Source organism: Lagenorhynchus albirostris, chromosome X, assembly GCF_949774975.1.
Source record: "Lagenorhynchus albirostris chromosome X, mLagAlb1.1, whole genome shotgun sequence".
Lineage (NCBI taxonomy): Eukaryota > Metazoa > Chordata > Mammalia > Artiodactyla > Delphinidae > Lagenorhynchus > Lagenorhynchus albirostris.
This window is the reverse complement of record NC_083116.1, coordinates 32,176,733-32,196,047: the sequence shown is the minus strand read 5'-3', so window position 1 is coordinate 32,196,047 and position 19,315 is coordinate 32,176,733. Positions and strand designations below refer to the sequence as shown.

Below are 19,315 nucleotides of genomic sequence, written 5' to 3'. Positions count from 1 at the left end.
AGAGAGAAAGGAAATGGGGGGAGGGAGGCACCTTTACGGTTAAAGAAGTTCTGTAGTGTTTGGATACTTCAGAAAATGAACATTTGTTTGAAGCTGGAAAACATTTTATCCTTACAGCACAGTTTCCCAATTTAATTCAGAAAGATGATCTTCAGGCTATTTAAACAGCTATCCTGAAGAGGAATGATGGCATAATTTTACATTTCCCAGAGTCACACTTGGTAGCTGTAGTCAAGACCAGCCTTCTGTGGCAGGTGCTTTCAAAGAGTAATTTTAAGACCTCTGAACCATTACTCTCCCATCCCTGCAGCTCTAACTAATGCTCCTCAAAATTACTTCCCTTTGTCAGGTAACTGAGGTACATTAAACACTTGTCCCCTTTTAAAACTTGGTCATCCCCAGAGGAATTTGAATAGTCACAGAATTTCAATGTTATAAAGTCATAAAATCTTGTTTTTTCTTTCTTGGAGAAAGAAATCTGAGACTAAGGGCTTAAACAACTTCCCCGTGACCAGTGGCAGAGCTGAGTGAAACTAGGCCTAGGCCCCAACCTTCAGCCCAGTGTAGATTTTATGCTTGTTTGTTTGTGTTTTGCTGTATCATACTACTTCTCTTTAAGAATATATATACCAGGGCTTCCCTGGTGGCGCAGTGGTTGAGAGTCCACCTGCCGAGGCAGGGGACACGGGCTTGTGCCCCCGTCCAGGAAGATCCCACATGCCACGGAGTGGCTGGGCCCGTGAGCCATGGCCGCTGAGCCTGTGCGTCCGGAGCCTGTGCTCCGCAACGGGAGAGGCCACAGCAGTGAGAGGCCTGCGTACCGCAGGGAAAAAAATTAAAAAATATATATATATATATATACCAAATTATTTTCATTCTTTTCATCTGTCTAGATCCTTCCCATCCTGTGAGATCCAGGTTAAATCTCACCCCTCTATAAAGTCTTCCCTCAATCAAATTCAGGATAGAAGTGCCCAGTGACCCAGTAACATAACTCCTGGATATCATAGTACTCTTAACTAAACACCATAAATGCTGCTATATTTTCAATTAATATAGTTAAATACATCATTTTAAGGGAGATAAGTTTTTTCTTTTTGTTTTTTGGTTTTTTAAAATATCTTTATTGGGATATAATTGCTTTACAATGATGTGTTAGTTTCTGCTTTATAACAACGTGAATCAGTTATACATATACATATGTTCCCATATCTCTTCCCTCTTGTGTCTCCCTCCCTCCCACCCTCCCTATCCCACAAGGGAGATAAGTTTTAAATGGAGCAAATGTGAACTACATTTTGTGTGTAATGCATTAGTAAAAGACCTTCATTGTTTGATTTTACTTGGAACACTAATGCTTTGTACCTGTATTGTGTGGCTTCCCTTGGGGCCAAATCAATGTGATGAGAAGTCAGCAGGCTTGGGTTCTGGTCATAATTTTAGTTGCTAACTAGGTATATGATTTGTGAGCTACCTTAACCCTCCCTATGAATCAGTTGGAAAATAAGGATGGTATACCTGTTGATAAACAATCTCTGTAGATTCTATTTTCTTTTCTCTGCTACCTCTGCTACTGGAAGTGATCCAGTATCACTTCCCTAGTTCAACGCTTTTATCATCCTTAGCCTATGATGCCCTTGCTACTCAAAATATGGTCTGCAGCCAAGCAGCAGCTTGCTAGAAATGCAGAATCTTGGGCTATACTCCAAATCTACCAAAGCAGAACCTGCATTTTAACAAGATCTTTAGGTACTCACATGTACATTAAAATATGAGAAGCAGTGACCTAAGCTAATTAGAGCTTTTTAGCTGGTTTCTCTGTCTCAGCTGTGGGTGGCCCTTTCCAATCCACCTCCACATTGCAACTAGGAAGATCTTTTCAATAGGCCAAGCTGATTATATTACTTCCCTATATTAAATTCCTCCCTATTATGAAATAGGCATGTCTTGCTTGAACCACCTACAAGTTTTGTGATTTTTGACAAGTGATTCAAACTTCTCTTGGTCTCAGTTTCTCCATTCATAAAATGGCAATAAAAATGTCTAATCTCATAGGGGCCGGGTGAGGATTAACTTAGTCCATATATGCAGAAATTTTTGCAGATGAAAATGTGATGTCTGGGATTTAGTTCTGAATAGTCCATGACAGTGGGGAGGGTGTGGCGGGGATGCAAATGAAACAAGACTGGAGTGGCAGATTGTGTTTTCAAAATGTGGCTGCAACAGTATCTCCCATCCCACATGCTCTTCTACATGTGTCCTTGATACCTCCCCACTTTAAAATGAGAGCCTAAACAAACACTCATGGAATCTTGAAAACATTATGCTAAGTGAAAGAAGCCAGACACAAAAGGTTACCAAAAAATTATACAGGAACATTCATAGTCGCATTATTCATAATAACCAAAAAGTGGGAAAAAAACCACTCAAATGTCCATCAACTGATGAATGGATAAGCAAAATGTACGGTATACCCATACAATGGAATATTATTCAGCCATAACAAGAAATAAATAACTTGATACACCTACAAGATGGATGAATCTTGAAAACATTATGCTAAGTGAAAGAAGCCAGACACAAAAGGTCGCATGATTCCTTTATATGAACTATCCAGATTGGGTAAAAATGTAGAAACAGAAAGCAGATTGGTGGTTGCCAGAGGCAACCTTTAAGAGATTGAATCTAATTCTACTTCCCTTGAATCTTAGCGCTTATAACCTTATAACTCACTGATAACCAACATGACAGAAGTGACGCTGTGTGACTTCTAAGGTAAAGTCAGAAGAGGTCTTGAAGCTTTCACCTAGTTCTTTTTTTTTTGCGGTACACGGGCCTCTCACTGTTGTGGGCTCTCCCGTTGCGGAGCACAGGCTCCGGACGCGCAGGCTCAGCGGCCATGGCTCACGGGCCCAGCCGCTCCGCGGCACATCGGATACGCCCGGATCGGGGCACAAACTCGTGTCCTCTGCATCGGCAGGCGGACTCTCAACCACCGCGCCACCAGGGAAGCCCTCACCTAGTTCTTTTGAGATACTTGCTCAGGGAGAAACCAGCAAGAAGTCTGACTACCCTGAAATCACCATACAAGAGAGGCTACATTTACATACTCCAGTCCACATTCTAGCTCATGTCAGCCTTCCAGCCATTCCCATCAAGCCACCAAACATAGGAGTGAAGCTGTCTTGGACCCTCCAGATCAGCAAATCCACCGGTGAGTACTACTGAGGGGCCTCAGTCAGTGCTATAAAGGGCAGAATCGCCCTGCCCAAATTCCTGGCCCCCCAAATCATGGGATATAATCAAATGGGTGTTATTTTATGGCACTAGGTGTGGAGGGTAGTTTTTTATTCAGTAACAGATAACCAGAGAGACTGGCATGAGCTGATAATTGTTGAAGCTGGATAATGGGTACATGGAAGTTCATTATATCATGCTATTTCATATATGTGTGAAAATTTTCATAACAAAGGGTTTTTTAAAAAAATGTGTAAAGTACTCAGCTCAAAGTTAGTAGTCAATCAGTAGTAGCTATTATTGTGACTGGAAGTAGTCAACAAATGGTAGCTGTTATTGTGAATGGAAAAAAGTTCAAATTGGGTAGTATAGCATTTAGGGTCCTCTTGCTAATCTCTCTCCTGCTGACTTCTTGAAGCTCATCTCTCACCAACTCACACCCTTCACTTCACTCTCACTTGCTCTAGAAATTACCAAAATACTTATAGTTCCTATAATGTGGTGTGCTGTTTTATCTCTCCAAGCTACTGTCTATGTTGCTTTCTCTTTGGGGGGATACTTACTCATCATGGTTTCCTTATAATCTTTCAACATTCAGCTTAAGTGTAACCCCAACAGGGAAGCTTTTTCTGACATAGAAATAGAATTTGTTCCTCTTGTTGTTAGGCCCCTACTCTAAACAGACTTTTCCCAAGGCATCAGCACTAGTTTATTATGATTATGTGTGTACTTGTCTGTTTCCCTTTACCAGAATGTGAACTCTTTCCCACTGTGCTATGTGTGAAGCTTCACTAGAGGAACATGACAAAATCTCAACCCTCTTGAAGCTTGTGATGCAAGTAGGGAAAACAGACAATAAATAAATAAATCTATAGCTAAATTGTGTTAAGTCCTATGATGGATACAAGCAGGATATGATGATAGTGGGGGGAAAAAAGCAAAGTCCTCTCTGAAAAATATGACATTTATGTTGAGACTGGAAGCGTAACTAGGAGTTAACCTTATTCATATGCTTACGCCAAGGCCTAGCCTAAGGCCTGGCACATAGTAGGATGAATTAGATACTTACTGAATGAATGTTCTGTGTTCTGTGTTCTCGCTCTTGTGAGGATCACATGCGATAACATCTGCAAAAGTTCATTAGAGAGTATAAAGTGCAACAAAATGCAGCTTTATTACAGATTATATCCTGAGAGGATAGGAAGCAGAATTCACTGTTTTACTGGAAGGAGACTCAGAAAACTTCTGCAGACAGACAAGTTCTGCCCTAGCCAAGTATATCCAGGCAGTCTTCTCTCCAAACATAATTTTACCATTCTCCTTGGATCATCAGCATGGCCTTTAATAAGATACAGGAGGGAGTAGACACATGGCTTGTGTGGGTGTAGATTTGGATGAAGTCCTATGGCGGGAAGGCAGCCAGCCAGTCTAGGACACTGACGTGACGATCAAACTGGATGACTTTCAAGAGTGGAGGGGGATGCTAAGGAGAGTGGCAAGTGGGGAAGGTGACTAAAAATAGTAATATTAACAACATGTATTCCCCTCAATATGATCTGATTCTGTGTTTAAGTGTTTGAGTTCCTCCCCTTTCTTTACCTCCCTGACTTATAATTGTCCAAATATTTCCTGTTTCCAGTAAGACCAGAAGAGAATTAACATATATTTATCATCTACTATGTGAAAGACACTATGGTATGTGCTTTTAAAACATAAAGAACATAGGCTCCGGATTCCAACTGTCTAGACTTGAACCCACCCCTCACCCTCCATCACTTATACTAACTGTATTACCTTGCTCAGGATCCATTCTTTGTCTGCATCTAGTTTCCTCATCAGTGATAGGAATAGCAATAGTACCTATCTCACAGAGTTGTGGATAGGACTCAGTAACACACATAAAATGCTTATCCCAGATCCTGTATGTGCTGTGTTAGACACTCAATAAATGAATGTTGTTATAGCAGTTATTACTTGTTGATTGATTTCTGGATTTAGCCAAGGCCAGTGTCAATACCTACCCCCACACACAGATTTCTATGTCTTTCCTTTCAGGCTAGTTGCTTAGGGCCATAGGAATGATAATATATGACTACTCTGTCTTGGTCACTCCCAGTTGTTGCCAACAGAGCTGCAGTCATGGAATTGAGGCACATACTTTAGTGAAGTGATAGTGTACTATTTTCTTAAGACCTTTGCTGGTTAACTCATCAATTAATCAATTAAATTCTCAACATTTATTGAGAACTATGTGCTAAGTCCTCAGAATCTAAGAATAAATAAGACAGTCCAGGACTTAGTTCAACTGTTGCCTCTCAAGGATTAAGGTGGGGCTCTTCTTCGAGTATTACAGAGGACCACAGCTTCAACCTCAAGGATCTCAATCTTGGGAGACCAGAGAGAGGTATAAACAGGAAGAGCACCATGGTAAATATAGCTGGTGACTGTTGCTTGTAAGCCCTTCTATTCCAGCGCGTAATGAATGCTTTGAACTTGGCTCCATCCAGGAAATACAAATGGAAACTGTTAAATAAATTGCTTCTGGGGAGTGGCACTGGGGAATGGGAAGGGAGACTGGCTTTTTTTTTTTTAATAAATTTATTTATTTTATTTATTTATTTTTGGCTGCATTGGGCCTTCGTTGCTGCACGCAGGCTTTCTCTAGTTGCCGCGAGCAGGGGCTACTCTTCGTTGCAGTGCATGGACTTCTCATTGTGGTGGCTTCTCTTGTTGCGGAGCACAGGCTCTAGGTGCACGGGCTTCAGTAGTTGTGGCTCACGGGCTCTAGAGCACAGGCTCAGTAGTTGTGGCGCATGGGCTTAGTTGCTCCACGGCATGTAGGATCTTCCCAGACCAGGGCTCGAACCCATGTCCCCTGCATTGGCAGCCAGATTCTTAACCATTGTGCCACCAGGGAAGCCCAAGGGAGACTTGCTTTTCATCACAAATTCTTCTGCATGCCTTGATTTATTACTGTGTGCATATATTATTATACTTTGAGCTTACTTTGATAAAGTTCATAGAAAATTAATAAAATATGAAACTGACTTCAAAAAATGAGAACCTAACATTTTCTATTTCCATTTTGACCAGCTATTTGATACAACTAGGGTTTGGGATGAAGTAAGCCTTGGGAAAACTGCTCGACCAATATTTTATTTAAGCTGAAAGGTTTTTGTTCACTTGTTTGTTCTTATGGCCAAAATATTTTCACATCAAAATACCTGAATCTACACAACCTACTTAAAGTGTATTTACCCTAATTCAGATACTTTATGTCCGATACAATATCCTTGCTTATGTTCTGATTGAAATTACTACTACATAAGAAAAAATACATTGCCATGTTGTATGTGTGTTGTTTGCTTTCCAGTCCCAGCTTTCCCTCCTAAGAGTTGGATGGCACTAGGCAAGTCCTTTTCCTTCTCTGGACCTCAGGCCCATCTGAACATGAAGGTGTGGTCATATAAATGATTTTCAAATGGAGTTTCTGTGGGAACCTAGGTTTTTGAGCAGGGGTCTCATGGGACTTTATGAGGGTCAAGAAGAGCAGAATTGAGAACATGCACCTTTGCTTAACTAGAGCTGCTAAATCCTGCTTTTATTTATTGCTGTTTATAATAAGGTTTCTATTGAAATAAGGGTTTTATTTATAAAATACTTTTTTAATCACTGAAGTAGATATCTAAGACCTATTTCCATGCTACAGTTCTGTGGTTTTAAAGGAATCCTGCAACTAGTCAAATGTTGAATGCCATAATGTATTTCTGAAGGAAAATAGCTTAAAAACCACTTTGACATCATTCTCTCATTTGATATCCAAAGTAACCCTATGAGGGTTAAAGAATGAAAGATCAAGAAAAGGGGAAACGCTTGCCTGAGCATCCGCAGCTAGGTAATAGGACTGTGCCTGGAACCCAGGTCTTCTCGTGTTGATTGCTTATCCAGTCTCCATTCCACTATATGACAAGACTTCTCAAGATTTGGTTCTAGTGAAAAAAAACAGCAACAGAGAAAAGTTCTTCAGAAGGGATGGTGTGCACCGTAAACACTGAAGCCAGAAAGGTCCTTGGCATCCTGGGAAGTTCAATTCCTGCAGGCCAAACTTGTACATACCCAGCCAGAGTTGTTGAGCTGATTTTCCTCTCTTTGTACAAGAGAGAACTTGTCAAGGAAAATGATGCAGCTGACTATCTAATGGAAGCATTCTCTATATCCGAATGACTAGAGTATACACAAATGCCTGTTGAATCCTTACACAAAGACCGTAACTTCGACATTTGCATACATGCTTATAACTGGAAGGAAACTTAGAGATCACCGAGACCAACAATGCAAAACTAGGAACGCAGAACATTTTACCTATGGACGTAGAGCTGGCTCAGTGGCAATTTAGGAAAAGACCTTTGAAGGCAGTGTGGTATAATGAAATGAATGGACCTCTGAGTCAGATAGATCTAGACTTGAATTGGAGCTCTTGCTCTTCCACCTGTGCAGCCTGGGGGCAGTTTACTTAATCTCTCTGAGCCTCAGCTTCCTCATCTGTAAAACTGGTACAATACCTCATAAGGGGCGTTCAGAAAGGAGTAAATGAGATAATTCACATAAAGCTCCACTGTTTGCTGTAGATTCTCTTAGTTTTCCTGAGACTTTATTTGAAATATAGACAAAAATAACTACTTTGTAGGATTAATACCTATCTTGTAGGCTTGGTGTGGTTTTAAATGATAGTCCAAGTATTTAACAACTGGTAGAGCATGGGCACTGACCAATCAGAGAAACACCTGCTGAAAACAACTGGCTTGACCATACTGATGCATAATTGCTACCCAGCCAAATATCAGCCTTCATGTGGAAATTAATAAATTAAAGGACATGGAACATAATGGATAGGTAATGAATTATATTGATGTCTCTTTCCCTTTCCACTTCTACTTTTAGTTCTCTTTCCATCACGTCTGGCTACTTAAGCAGAAGAATCTAGTTCCTCCCTCATGTGAATTAGATAAATTATGTTTGTCTTTCTGATTTAATAATTTTATTTGGGCTCCTTATCTGATAATGCTGTTTTAAAGTCTTAATGTTTTGGTGTAATAAATTTTATACTCCATTGATTTGAAATTCACATTTCCGTAGTATCGAGGTGGCCATACTAACTGTTCTAAGGAACGTTGGGAGAGTATGTTAGACATCTTGAGAAGCTGCAATACAGTACAAGTGTGTTCACTTAAATAGTCTTGAGGAAAAGGTCCTTCTGTGATGTAAAAAGATTGATGTCTCTTGGAAAAGAGCCAAGTTCAGACCTAGGGTGTGCATTGGCTTAAAAAGACATAAACAGAGTCGGAAATAGTAAGACAAAAAGATGCTTACAAACCTCTGGATTCACAAATGAGTAATTAAAATAGCGCCTAATTCTATCGTTAATAAATATCTGAGGAAGAAAAAGGGGTGATAAGAAATGACGAATAAAATGTGGTTGGGGTAGAAATGGTTTAGAAAGGAATTAATTAGTAGGTCAACTCATTGACCAGTCCACCCAAAGTCAAAGAAAGACCTATTGCATACGCAGTACTGAGATGGGCTGGACACTTCCAGCTCCTCTTATAAAGCTGTCGCTCTCTCACAAGTCCCTACTGGTCCTTTCATCTTTGCCTACTTCTCAAGTCGAGGTAGGCATAAGCTCAAAAAGGGATCCCCCTTTGCTTAGTTACTATACGTCTCTTTGCATCAAGTATCTCCAGCACTCTCCCGGGACAGGATGTTCTGACTTCAGATAACTGGGCACAGCTCTGGCAAGGAATATTTAGGCAGTAGAGGTTGTTCCATTAGGGAGATGACAAGACCTCTTAGAGCTACCATGGTTTCTTTATTCTGATTTTACATCATTAAATTGTACTGTGACATAAAATCTATCCAGTAAGTTGTTTCTCTGAATAGATCTCCTGACCAAGGAGATACCCTATGCAAAAAAACAGGCAGTTCAGGCTTGGATTTTGGTACAGTTCAGATCTGGAATGGTATAAGCCAGTCATCTGGAACTCAGTCGTCCTTGAGTAAGTTGACTCTCAAGGTTTTGGACCCACAAGAGCTGAGAGAGAAGACACTTCACCTTTGAGAACCAATCTCCTCTTCTCCCACTCCATGTGGACTAGTGTGACCATCTATAAACCCTCTATCCAGCCTTGCTCTCCCTTAAACCACTGCCAACAGGACCTGCTTCTGCTGTTCTACCACAGCCCAGCAAGCTTTACTTTGCACCCCAGATTGGTTTTTGGAATTGACTCTTATAGAAATCCCTCAACCAGAACAGTCTGTTCTATATTCTGTTGTGCCCAATAAATAACTATTAAGAATTACAGTCCAGTGGGCTGCTCTTTATAGTGACTATTAAAGTATTGTTCACTGCTTTTTATTGTTAAAATGCTGAGAATCCACTTTATAGTATTTTACTGTTCTTATACAGTAATAGAAAATGGCTCCTGCATATATTTTTGTTTCCTTCTTGAAAATTAAAAACCGTGGTTGTTCATGACTGTGTCTGTAGGAAGCAAGGCAAAACTTCCAAAAGGTTTTAACTGTGTGTGCCTCTATCTTCTCAGACCTGGTGAAGATGCTCAAGATGAAAGGGGTGGAGGCAAGAGGGTTGAGGAGGGCCTGAGGGCAGCATAGTTACTCAGACATCAGGAATTCCCCTGAAGCTACTCTGAAACCACACTAGAAATCAAGGAAGAGAAAGGAGAGAAGTGGTTTGGACTTTGCAGAAACATAGCCACATGCAAGGGTGTTCCTTGCCAGGATTTATACGTACAATTCTGTAGATTCAGTCAAAAAGTCAGGTTACAATACTGCGGAGACAAGTTCTCCAGTGATACATTAAATCGTTCTTTGAGAATCTGTCGGTTTAGATCTAGTTTCTTTTCATGCCCCAAGATGGAGCTAAAGCAATGCTGTCTTCTGCAAATTCAGTGTATTCGAAGAACAGGGAAGAACATGGGACCTTCTGCGTGTTCACACAGTAAGTGCAAGAGAAAGGAAGCATCGTGTTTTTTCTTCTAAAGCATGATGTTTCACAGCTGAGGAACAAGCTGGAGCGTGAGCGAAGTAAAGAATCATTGCAACTGTTTGGACTGGCTTCTTTTCTCAGCAAAGTCACACTGTCTTCTCTGGAAAGGCAAGCCCACTTTCCATGCCAAGCCACAGGTGAGGTTTTGAGGGCCAGGGATTTGTTTCTCTCCCTTGCCATCCTTCTCACCCAGTTTTTCACCATTCAAGAGGAATAAAGGAGAGATTGAGAGATCCTGAGTGGGCTAAAAGTCTGACAAATAACCAGGCCATTTTCATAAAATGAAGGAGTTTGGTAATTGCCAATTTACCCTGGTTTTGCTTCCAGCTGGTTCCCTTTTCAGCTGACTGGCTCAAGTGACTATTGAGATCATTAAAGCATCTAAGAGTTGAGGAGCGAGGAGTTTGATTTTTCATTTCCTACTGGCTTGGATAACTCTGTTTCCTCCTAAGCAAGGAGCTAATTAAGACACCATCGCTATTTTATCTTGGATATAAGGACCTCTTAGCAGAGAGTGAATCTTTAAAATATTATCTAATATTTAAATAGAGCCAAGACTAGAAAAAAAAGATGTGGGCTTTCTAGAGCCAGAGTCTTTGGCGTATTATATGATTATCATTTATTGAGCACTTACTATGGGCCAGCCACTGCAATAAGCATTTTACATCATCTATTAATCATCACAATAACTCTATGAAGTAGCTACAGTTATTATCCCCATTTTACAGATGGGGAAACTGAGGCTTACAGAGATTAGATAACTTACCCAAGTCCAGCTAGGAAGTGGTGGAACTAGGATTCAAACCCAAGACTGTCTTTTTTTAATTAATTAATTTATTTATTTGGCTGCCTCAGGTCTTAGTTGCGGCATGCGGGATCTTTAATTGTGGCATGCAGGATCTTTAGTTGTGGCACGTAGGATCTACTTCCCTGACCAGGGATCGAACCCGGTCCCCCTGCATTGGGAGCACGGAGTCTTAGCCACTGGACCACCAGGGAAGTCCCAAACCCAAGACAGTCTTACTTTAAAAAGGTGTGTTCTCAATCACTGTGCTACACAGTACATGAGAGATATTGGCTTGAATACTTTCAAGGCCTTAATAATATTAATAGTTAACACTGTTATTGAGGGCTTATCATATGTTAGGCCCTATTCTAAACTCTCTACATGTATCAACTCATTTATCCTCTAAATCTCACAACCTCATAAAGAAGGTACTATTATTTTACAGATAAGAAAAGCTAGGCATGGAGAACTAAATTTCTTACATTCACAAAACTAATAAGTGATGTAGCCTGGATTACACATTCTGGCAGTCCAACGCCAAAGACCATCCTCTTAATCGCTAAGCTGTATTGAAGGTAATATGTTCATTTCTGAATGAGGCAGCCCAATCCACTTTGAGGATCAGCTTCCTTTGTTAGAAAGGTGGACCTGTAGCTCTAGGGGACTTCTCAGAAGCAAACAGCAGAGTTCAAGAGTCCAGCCTTCAGCGGAAGCTCTTGCTCAATTCCTTCCCCAAATGCATGTCTCCATTACCCTTTAACCTGCATCTTTGAACAAACTGATATATGCGGAGTTCAGTAGTGGCACATTCAGCTGTGCCTTTAATGTCTGATGAGTCTGCTAGCACACTGTTTTTCATTTGATCTGAAGAAGATCTAATGAGAGATCATTTCCTGATAATACATTGTCTGCTTTCAACATCACTAGGAAAGCACTTTGCTACAAACAATCCCTATTTTGGTATAATTGCCTTTGAAAAGGGGGTATAAGAGGCAGCATAAACTCCTCAGAGTTTGGGTCTGATTTCCTGAGGTGTTCCATTTCAGAAGAGGCCCCTGACAACAGGCAGAGAATAAAAACAAGTGTGGTCTGGGGCAGACAGTGTTTTTCAAACAGTTGGCCAAATCTCTCCTGGCAGCCGGGAAGCAGCTGAATCATCAAACGCTAGGCCTCTAACGAGAGGGAGGCTGGGCTGTATTGCAGTGCATTCCAGACTGCCTGTGAAACCCAGAGCTGCTGCTGCTTCACCAACGCTGGCACCGTTCCAAGGGGCTGGCCTGGCTGAAATGCTCATCAAAGCCTGATTTCATCTCTTCTCTCCCTCTCTCTTTTTTTCCTCCTCTGTGTGATTTCCCACACAGCATTTGCCTGCCTTTGGATGAAATATTTGAATGACTTCTGGGGTCACCTCAGGTACAGCCTCTGCTCTGCAAGCTAAAGTTAATGAAATCCATTTCCTGGTTGGAAAGTCAAAATAGCAGAGAGGAAAGTCACTCAGTGGGAATGGACAAGAATGGGCAGACATTCTTTTCCAAAAGGCAGGAATGACCTAGGCATTCAGAAATTGAAAGCCAGATGTTTGGACAAAACCCTAGATCCAATTTGAATCTTAGAAGTGTTGAAATCCTTTGACTAAAACTTCAGAGAGTGGATGGTAAGGAAGGGGGCCTAAGTAGGGTAATTCACCTTGAAAATAAATAGATCACCCATTTATATCAGAAACAAAACAAATGTTTGGACTCATTACACGTGAAGAATGAACAATATTTTCTGTGTCTTTTAAGATGACAGGTATGTACCATTCTAAGCCTAATTATGAATGAACGCAAATATATCTGCTTTGTTTCTCCATCTCTGCAAATATGTAGATAACTATTATTTAATTACCTTTGCCCCTAATAACTAAGGGGAAAGATCCAGTGACTTATTGACTGACAGTGCCGACCTCAACCTGCTCAGATAGGTTTTTTACCTAAAGGAATGTTTTGGAAGGGAGGAGCCTTCTTTGCTGTTAACAGTAAACTGTGAACACATGAAGGAGTGGGGGGAAGTTGTGAGTTGGAAAGAACCTTGAAATTCCATTGTCTGGACTCTGATGGGAAAAAGAAAGAAACTGAATTCTCCTCCCTTCAGTCCTTGCCAACAGCATTCTTTCTCCAGTGTTTTCTCCCTGACCCCACCCATAATAATAATAATGTGTGTTATTTTTATAAAACTCCAAAGAACTTTCACACACATTTATATTTGACCTATGCAACTTGGAAAGGATGGAAAGGAGAGATGTCCCTTTTTACAGATGAGAACACTGAGTCCCAAAGAAATTAATTGATGTGCTCAAAGCACACAGGAAGTTAGTTGTAGAGCCAGAGCCACTAGGTCATCAGTTCCTGAGGCTATTACTCCTTTTATATGCCAAACCATGCTGGTTTGGGTTATTGGTTCTGAAATTTTCAGGTGCATCAGAATCACCTGGGAAGCATTTCACAAATGCAGGTTTATAGATTTTACTGTCAGAAGTAAAGTAGGTCTGGGATAGGTGTCCAGAATCTGCATTTTTAACAAGGTCTCCAAATGTTTCTGATATAAATGGTCTTTGGGCTGTACCTTAGATGACGGTGAATCCATAAGCCCTGAGCTGTTCAGGTATTTCATTTAAATCTCTATAGATAATCTGTTAATTAAAAGTTCACATAGGAATAGAAGAAAGCTAACAGGGCTATTCTTAAGAGGACCATGAGATGAGGGGGTAGAAGAGAGTAGATGTTGTCTTTGGCAAAGGACACTTGCTCCCCGAACTCTCTCCCTCCAAAATCCCTTTTCCACATGAAAGTGGAGTCAAATGAACATCAAAGGAATCCTTGAAGATAAGGATATCTTGGAAACTGGTCCCTGAGACATGGGGCCAATGGCCAAAGAAAGGGACTTTGCAAACGTGGCATAGGGGCAGCTCTAGGTAAATAGAATAGATGTACATGAGCCTCAGGTATTTTTTAGCACAGCTGGTAGATTCTTTACTCTGGAGCCAAACTGCCTGGGTTTGAATCCTCCCTCTTCCAATTATTAGCTGTGTAACCTTGGGCAAGTCATGTAACCTTTCCATGCCTCATTGATAAAAGTTTCCTCATTGATAAAATGGAGATAAAATCACTATATATTTCATAGGGTTGTTGTAAAGATTAAATAAAATAGCACATGTACACCACTTAGAACAGTGCTGGCATCTAGTAAGCAGTAATAGTGTTATTGTTAAGTACAATTTTCCCAAGTCATTGCTGAGCTGCAATTAATAAAGAATGGCTTGTGCCTAGAATCAGTCATTTCCATGGTTTTCATGGCTGTGCCTCTGAAGAGCCATAGATGGCACTATTGTGGCAGTCAGCTAAGTCCCTTTTCCAGACTAAAAGATGAATCCTGATGAGACATGGGGCTTCAAGTGGCAGCACCACAGGGCAAAGAGACATTTGATCACCAAACACAATACTTTTTCTCTCTCTTAAAAAATTATTCAATGGAATTGAATACAAATCTGGTCAGTGTCAGTAGATAACAGAGCGCGCATTCAAAACACTGTGGTGCGATGCTATTATTCCTCATTAAACTCTTCCATCTCATACACGATAAAGGATGATTACGGTGATGATGGAGATACCAGGACACTGAGGCTCCTCTAAGAGTATGAGGATGGCCTATGGGGACACAGCCTCAGTCAGCTGCCCAGTATGGCATGGTGGTTGGCTATAGATGTTATATCCAGAGACTGGCTTTGCAGAATTTGCTGATGGGTAATATTTGGGGATTTTGGCAGAGTTTCAAAGTTGGTAGATTTATAGGAAGTGTATTAGATGTCTGGAGACCCTAGGGTATAGGGGTTTGTGTGAGTTGGAGGGAAGTGGGAGGAATAGAGAGAGAGGTTGGAAGAAAGAGAGAGAAAGAGAGAAGTTGATAAAGACAGAGACCAATGATGTGAATATATTTTGGGTGAGAGCGGGGGTTGAGGATGGAAAGCAAGAGAAGAGAATTTTTGAGAAGGGATGGTAGGAGACAGGGAGGGTCTAGCACTGTGTCCAGAATCTAGAAGTTTCTGGAACACATCATGTCTCACAGGGAAAGCAGTTTCATTCCAGCCTGAGTCAGCCCACCTACCAGAAGCTTTGCTCCCTGCTGTCTGTACTGTCACTCACACTCACAGGCACATCTACTTCAGTGCCCCCAAGTCATTTCATGGTATATTCACCTGTACCTTTGCTGCTCATGTGACAGACAGACAGCCAACAAGGTGTCAAGGTACCAGCAAGTAGCCTGGGTTGAAGTGCAAAGGAAAACACTGACAAACATAAAATACTTATATTCCTAACTGTCTGGTATCAATTATAGCCAGTTAGCACTTAAAAAATTCAAGAGGCTAGGAGCAGTGGTATCAATATGGAGGTCCAAAGGCTTGTGTCTTTGATTAGGTGCATATGCGCATCTAAAGAACACACTTGCACATAGAAATCTTTCAGTAACTGGCAGTTTCATGAAAATGATGTAAGAAGGATAAGTCCATTCCTGGCTTTCTCTTTCAACAGGTTCAGTTACATAGTGCAAACTGTTCACAGATCAGACCATTTATTCCCCAATGAGTGTCTGTTTGGCCTGGACCCAAGTCCTGCTAGGCTACAGGGCGATGGCGGCTGCAGGAGCTGCTTTGGCTACTGTACTTTTTGTACACATGAAGCTCCCACATTTTACCCTTGGAATTGGATAGTCCCTTGCAGAGTACATTGAACTTGGAGGATTTTTTTTCTTGTATTTTGCAGCCTCCAAAAACACCAAAGGCTTTTCTTAAAATCACAGTTCAGTTGAACTTTGACTAGCTTTTTATACAGACAAAGCTCAGTTTAGTCACTTAAACAGAAGGACATCATGAAATACGTTTTCATTCTGATTATTTTGCACCTAATTGGGAGACAACCACCAAATAAAAAGGCTTTCAGGATTTTTCTACTAGACCATAAAATCTCTTTAATTCTTCGACAAATGTACAGTTTGAATGAACTAAAGCCAGGGTTTATAGTAGGCCAGAAAAGAAGGCTAGAATTAATGGAAATTAATAGCTTTGCCTTTTGGAGACAAACTGAATAGGACAGAACTATTTATCAGAGCCAGGTTCTTAAAAATACCCAGTGAAACAGAGAATAAAGGCATATCCTTTCATACTTCATGGTTATACAATGAAGTAACTGGCTTTAGTGATATACACCATTTAAAAAAATAAATTTATTTATTTATTTTTATTTTTGGCTATGTTGGGTCTTCGTTGCTGTGCATGGGCTTCCTCTAGTTGTGGAGAGCGGGGGCTACTCTTCGTTGAGGTGCGCGGGCTTCTCATTGCGGTGGCTTCTCTTGTTGCAGAGCATGGGCTCTAGGCATGTGGACTTCAGTAGTTGTGGCTCACGGGCTTAGCTGCTCCATGGCATGTGGGATCTTCCTGGGCCAGGGATCGAACCCGTGTCCCCTGCATTGGCAGGCGGATTCTTAACCACTACGCCACCAGGGAAGCCCTATACACCATTTAAAAATAATCATCAGCAAGTTACATGCAACAGTATGGTTTGGAAAAGTAAATCATCTATGCCTTGTGTCCAGGATGTACATTTCAGAAATCCTGACTGTATACACTGGTATGAAGATATGCGCTGGCCCTGGTTTATAGAACTTTAAAAAAACAATTGGTGAGGGCTTCGCTGGTGGCGCAGTGGTTGAGAGTCCGCCTGCCGATGCAGGGGACACGGGTTCGTGCCCCGGTCCGGGAAGATCCCACATGCCGTGGAGCGGCTGGGTCCGTGAGCCATGGCCGCTGGGCCTGCGCGTCCGGAGCCTGTGCTCTGCAAGGGGAGAGGCCACAATAGTGAGAGGCCCGCATACAGCAAAAAAAAAAAAAAAATTTGGTGAGGCTTGAGCTCTAGAAAGCCTTCCCTGAACCCACCAAGTTGGGCGAAATGTCCACCAATATATGTCTACGTACTTACCTGTTTAGGTATCTGTCATTCATAATACATTGTAAGGTCCTTGAGAGCAGAGACTGTAGTCTGCCCATATTTAAAACACCACTACCAACATAAAGTAGGTGCTAAATAAATATTTGTTAAACTGTTGATGGAAGTCAGGCAGTGGGACAAATGAGAATTGGGCAGGGAGGTGGCCTAAAATGAACATTAAAAAAATTGCACACTTTCTACTCTGCTCTCCATGATTTGTATAAAAATCTATACTCCTGAATCTGAGCCCATCTGTATGACAGGGCCAGGTTTATATAATATGATTAAAGAGCCTATCTTGCTAAGTTTCTCTCTCTTAAACTTCATTATTTTATTCTGTCCTCTTGCCTGAGATCTCAAGATAATAATATGCCTTTTGTAAAGTTCATGAATCTTAGAGGACCTTCCTGGTCATCAGTCTTTCATATCTTGCTATGACATTGTTGGATCAGGTTGCTCTACTTTTTTAACACCCAGCTGAGATTAGCAATGAGGAAAAAAGAATTTTAACTAAAGAGGTGGGAGGATGAGAGATGGTGCCAAATTAAGAGAGAGGAGAGTGTTTTGGAGCGTGGGGAAATAGAGGGGAAATCCAGTCTGGGTAGCTCACTGCAGATCCAGGTCCTAAGTGGGGTAGGAGCTGGAAGTGAAGCATATACATAGGTGCAGAAAAGTATTTGGTGAAGAAGTCAAATTTAGAATCAAGTTACAGACTATGAGAGTTAGGATTATTACATGCCCTTAATGCCAATAGGGTATGGAGCTATAGGAAGGTTGAGTGACTTTCCCAAGGTCATATGACTATTTCTTGGTTGAGCTAGAAATAAAATCAACAGAACTTTAATCTTTTTACCACACCAGTAATTAAATTCAGTTCGAGTGCTTGTTAAGCATTTACTACATACTCAGCACTGTGCTTCACACTGCTGAGAGTTCAAGTTCCATTTAAGGTCTTTTATCACCGTAAAGTCCTCCATTTTCCTTTCTTTGTAATGAGGACTTCTTATTGTGAAAGCCAAAACACATGAGCAACATTCCTAACTTGTGCTGGGACACTGGAATCTAAAGGTAATGAGCGAAAGTCTCTGCCTTACAGTAGATTCAAATCAATCAGGGTAACAAATATAATAAAGCCAATTATAAAGAACTAACTCCTCTCTTTGGAATCAACTTAAACATCTCCCTCTCGAGAGCCATGTAGTCATCAAGTCACGTAGATTCTGTCTTAATAATGTCTCCCAGGTCTGCTCTTTACTTATATAGCCTTCATTCTCACCTTAGTCTGCATTCTCATCACCTCTCATAAGGATTATTATAATAGTCTCTAAATTGGTATTCCTATACCTATTTTCTCTTGTCCTTCAATCATTGCACACCTATGTCAGATTAATATTCCTATAACATCACTTTATGTACATACACCACAAATCTGTTCAAAAGCATTTAATGTTCCCCGCTGACCAAGATTAAAGGCCAAATTTTTATACTGACTTCACAGTCACCCCTTTTGTCCTCCTTTGTAGTTATCTGTTTATGGACATGCCTTGTTCCTGACACTAGATTATAAATTCATAAGGGCAGGGACTCTAGCTTCTTGTCTTTCAATTCCTGTATCCAAGCACGAATTAGGCACTCAGTAAGTGTTTCTTACTGATGATGATCACTTCTTATAATATTAAAATATTTTCATTTAATGCCAATAATCAAATTTACAGAAGACGTTTCTGCATTTGCTAAAGGCTTTTGTTATTAGTTATTTGATTTAATCTTTCTAACCATTAATTTTCAGAATAATATTTCATATTATCTATAATATTGCACATATTCACATAGAGTTAAGTCAAGCTTTGTCAGAGACTGACCTAATTCCTTAATATGTGTCCCAAACACCTACACTGTTATGATTTGACTTGTCTCCCAGTATTTAAGCTTAAATCTGTCTTATCACTACTAAATATACAGCCCATCCTGGCCAAGAATATTAAGAGGAACAAATAACTCTCCCTTCTCTTTGTTCTTTGTGTTTGTTCTTTGTACTAGTTCCCACAGTGGGTATATTCCCAATGGATCCATAGGGAGTCAACAGGAGTTTTAGCTGAAGGCAAATGATGGATTATGGTCACTCCGAGAAATTCCATACTCATTTTTAACCAGATGGGAAACAAGGTGTCATGGAAAAATCATTGGCTTAGCAATCAGAGGGTTCTA

The 19,315-nt window shown here is 40.8% G+C and overlaps 1 protein-coding gene across 1 annotated transcript in view; it reads left to right on the top strand.

Moving 5' to 3' along the window:
- Positions 1 to 9,906, top strand: part of LUZP4 (leucine zipper protein 4) — a 48,175-nt gene extending 38,269 nt beyond the window's left edge. The window contains 2 exon segments of the mRNA XM_060137283.1: positions 9,175 to 9,290; positions 9,782 to 9,906. Coding sequence (XP_059993266.1) covers positions 9,175 to 9,290; positions 9,782 to 9,906 — 241 coding nt within the window.
- Positions 9,907 to 19,315: the final 9,409 nt, after the last annotated feature.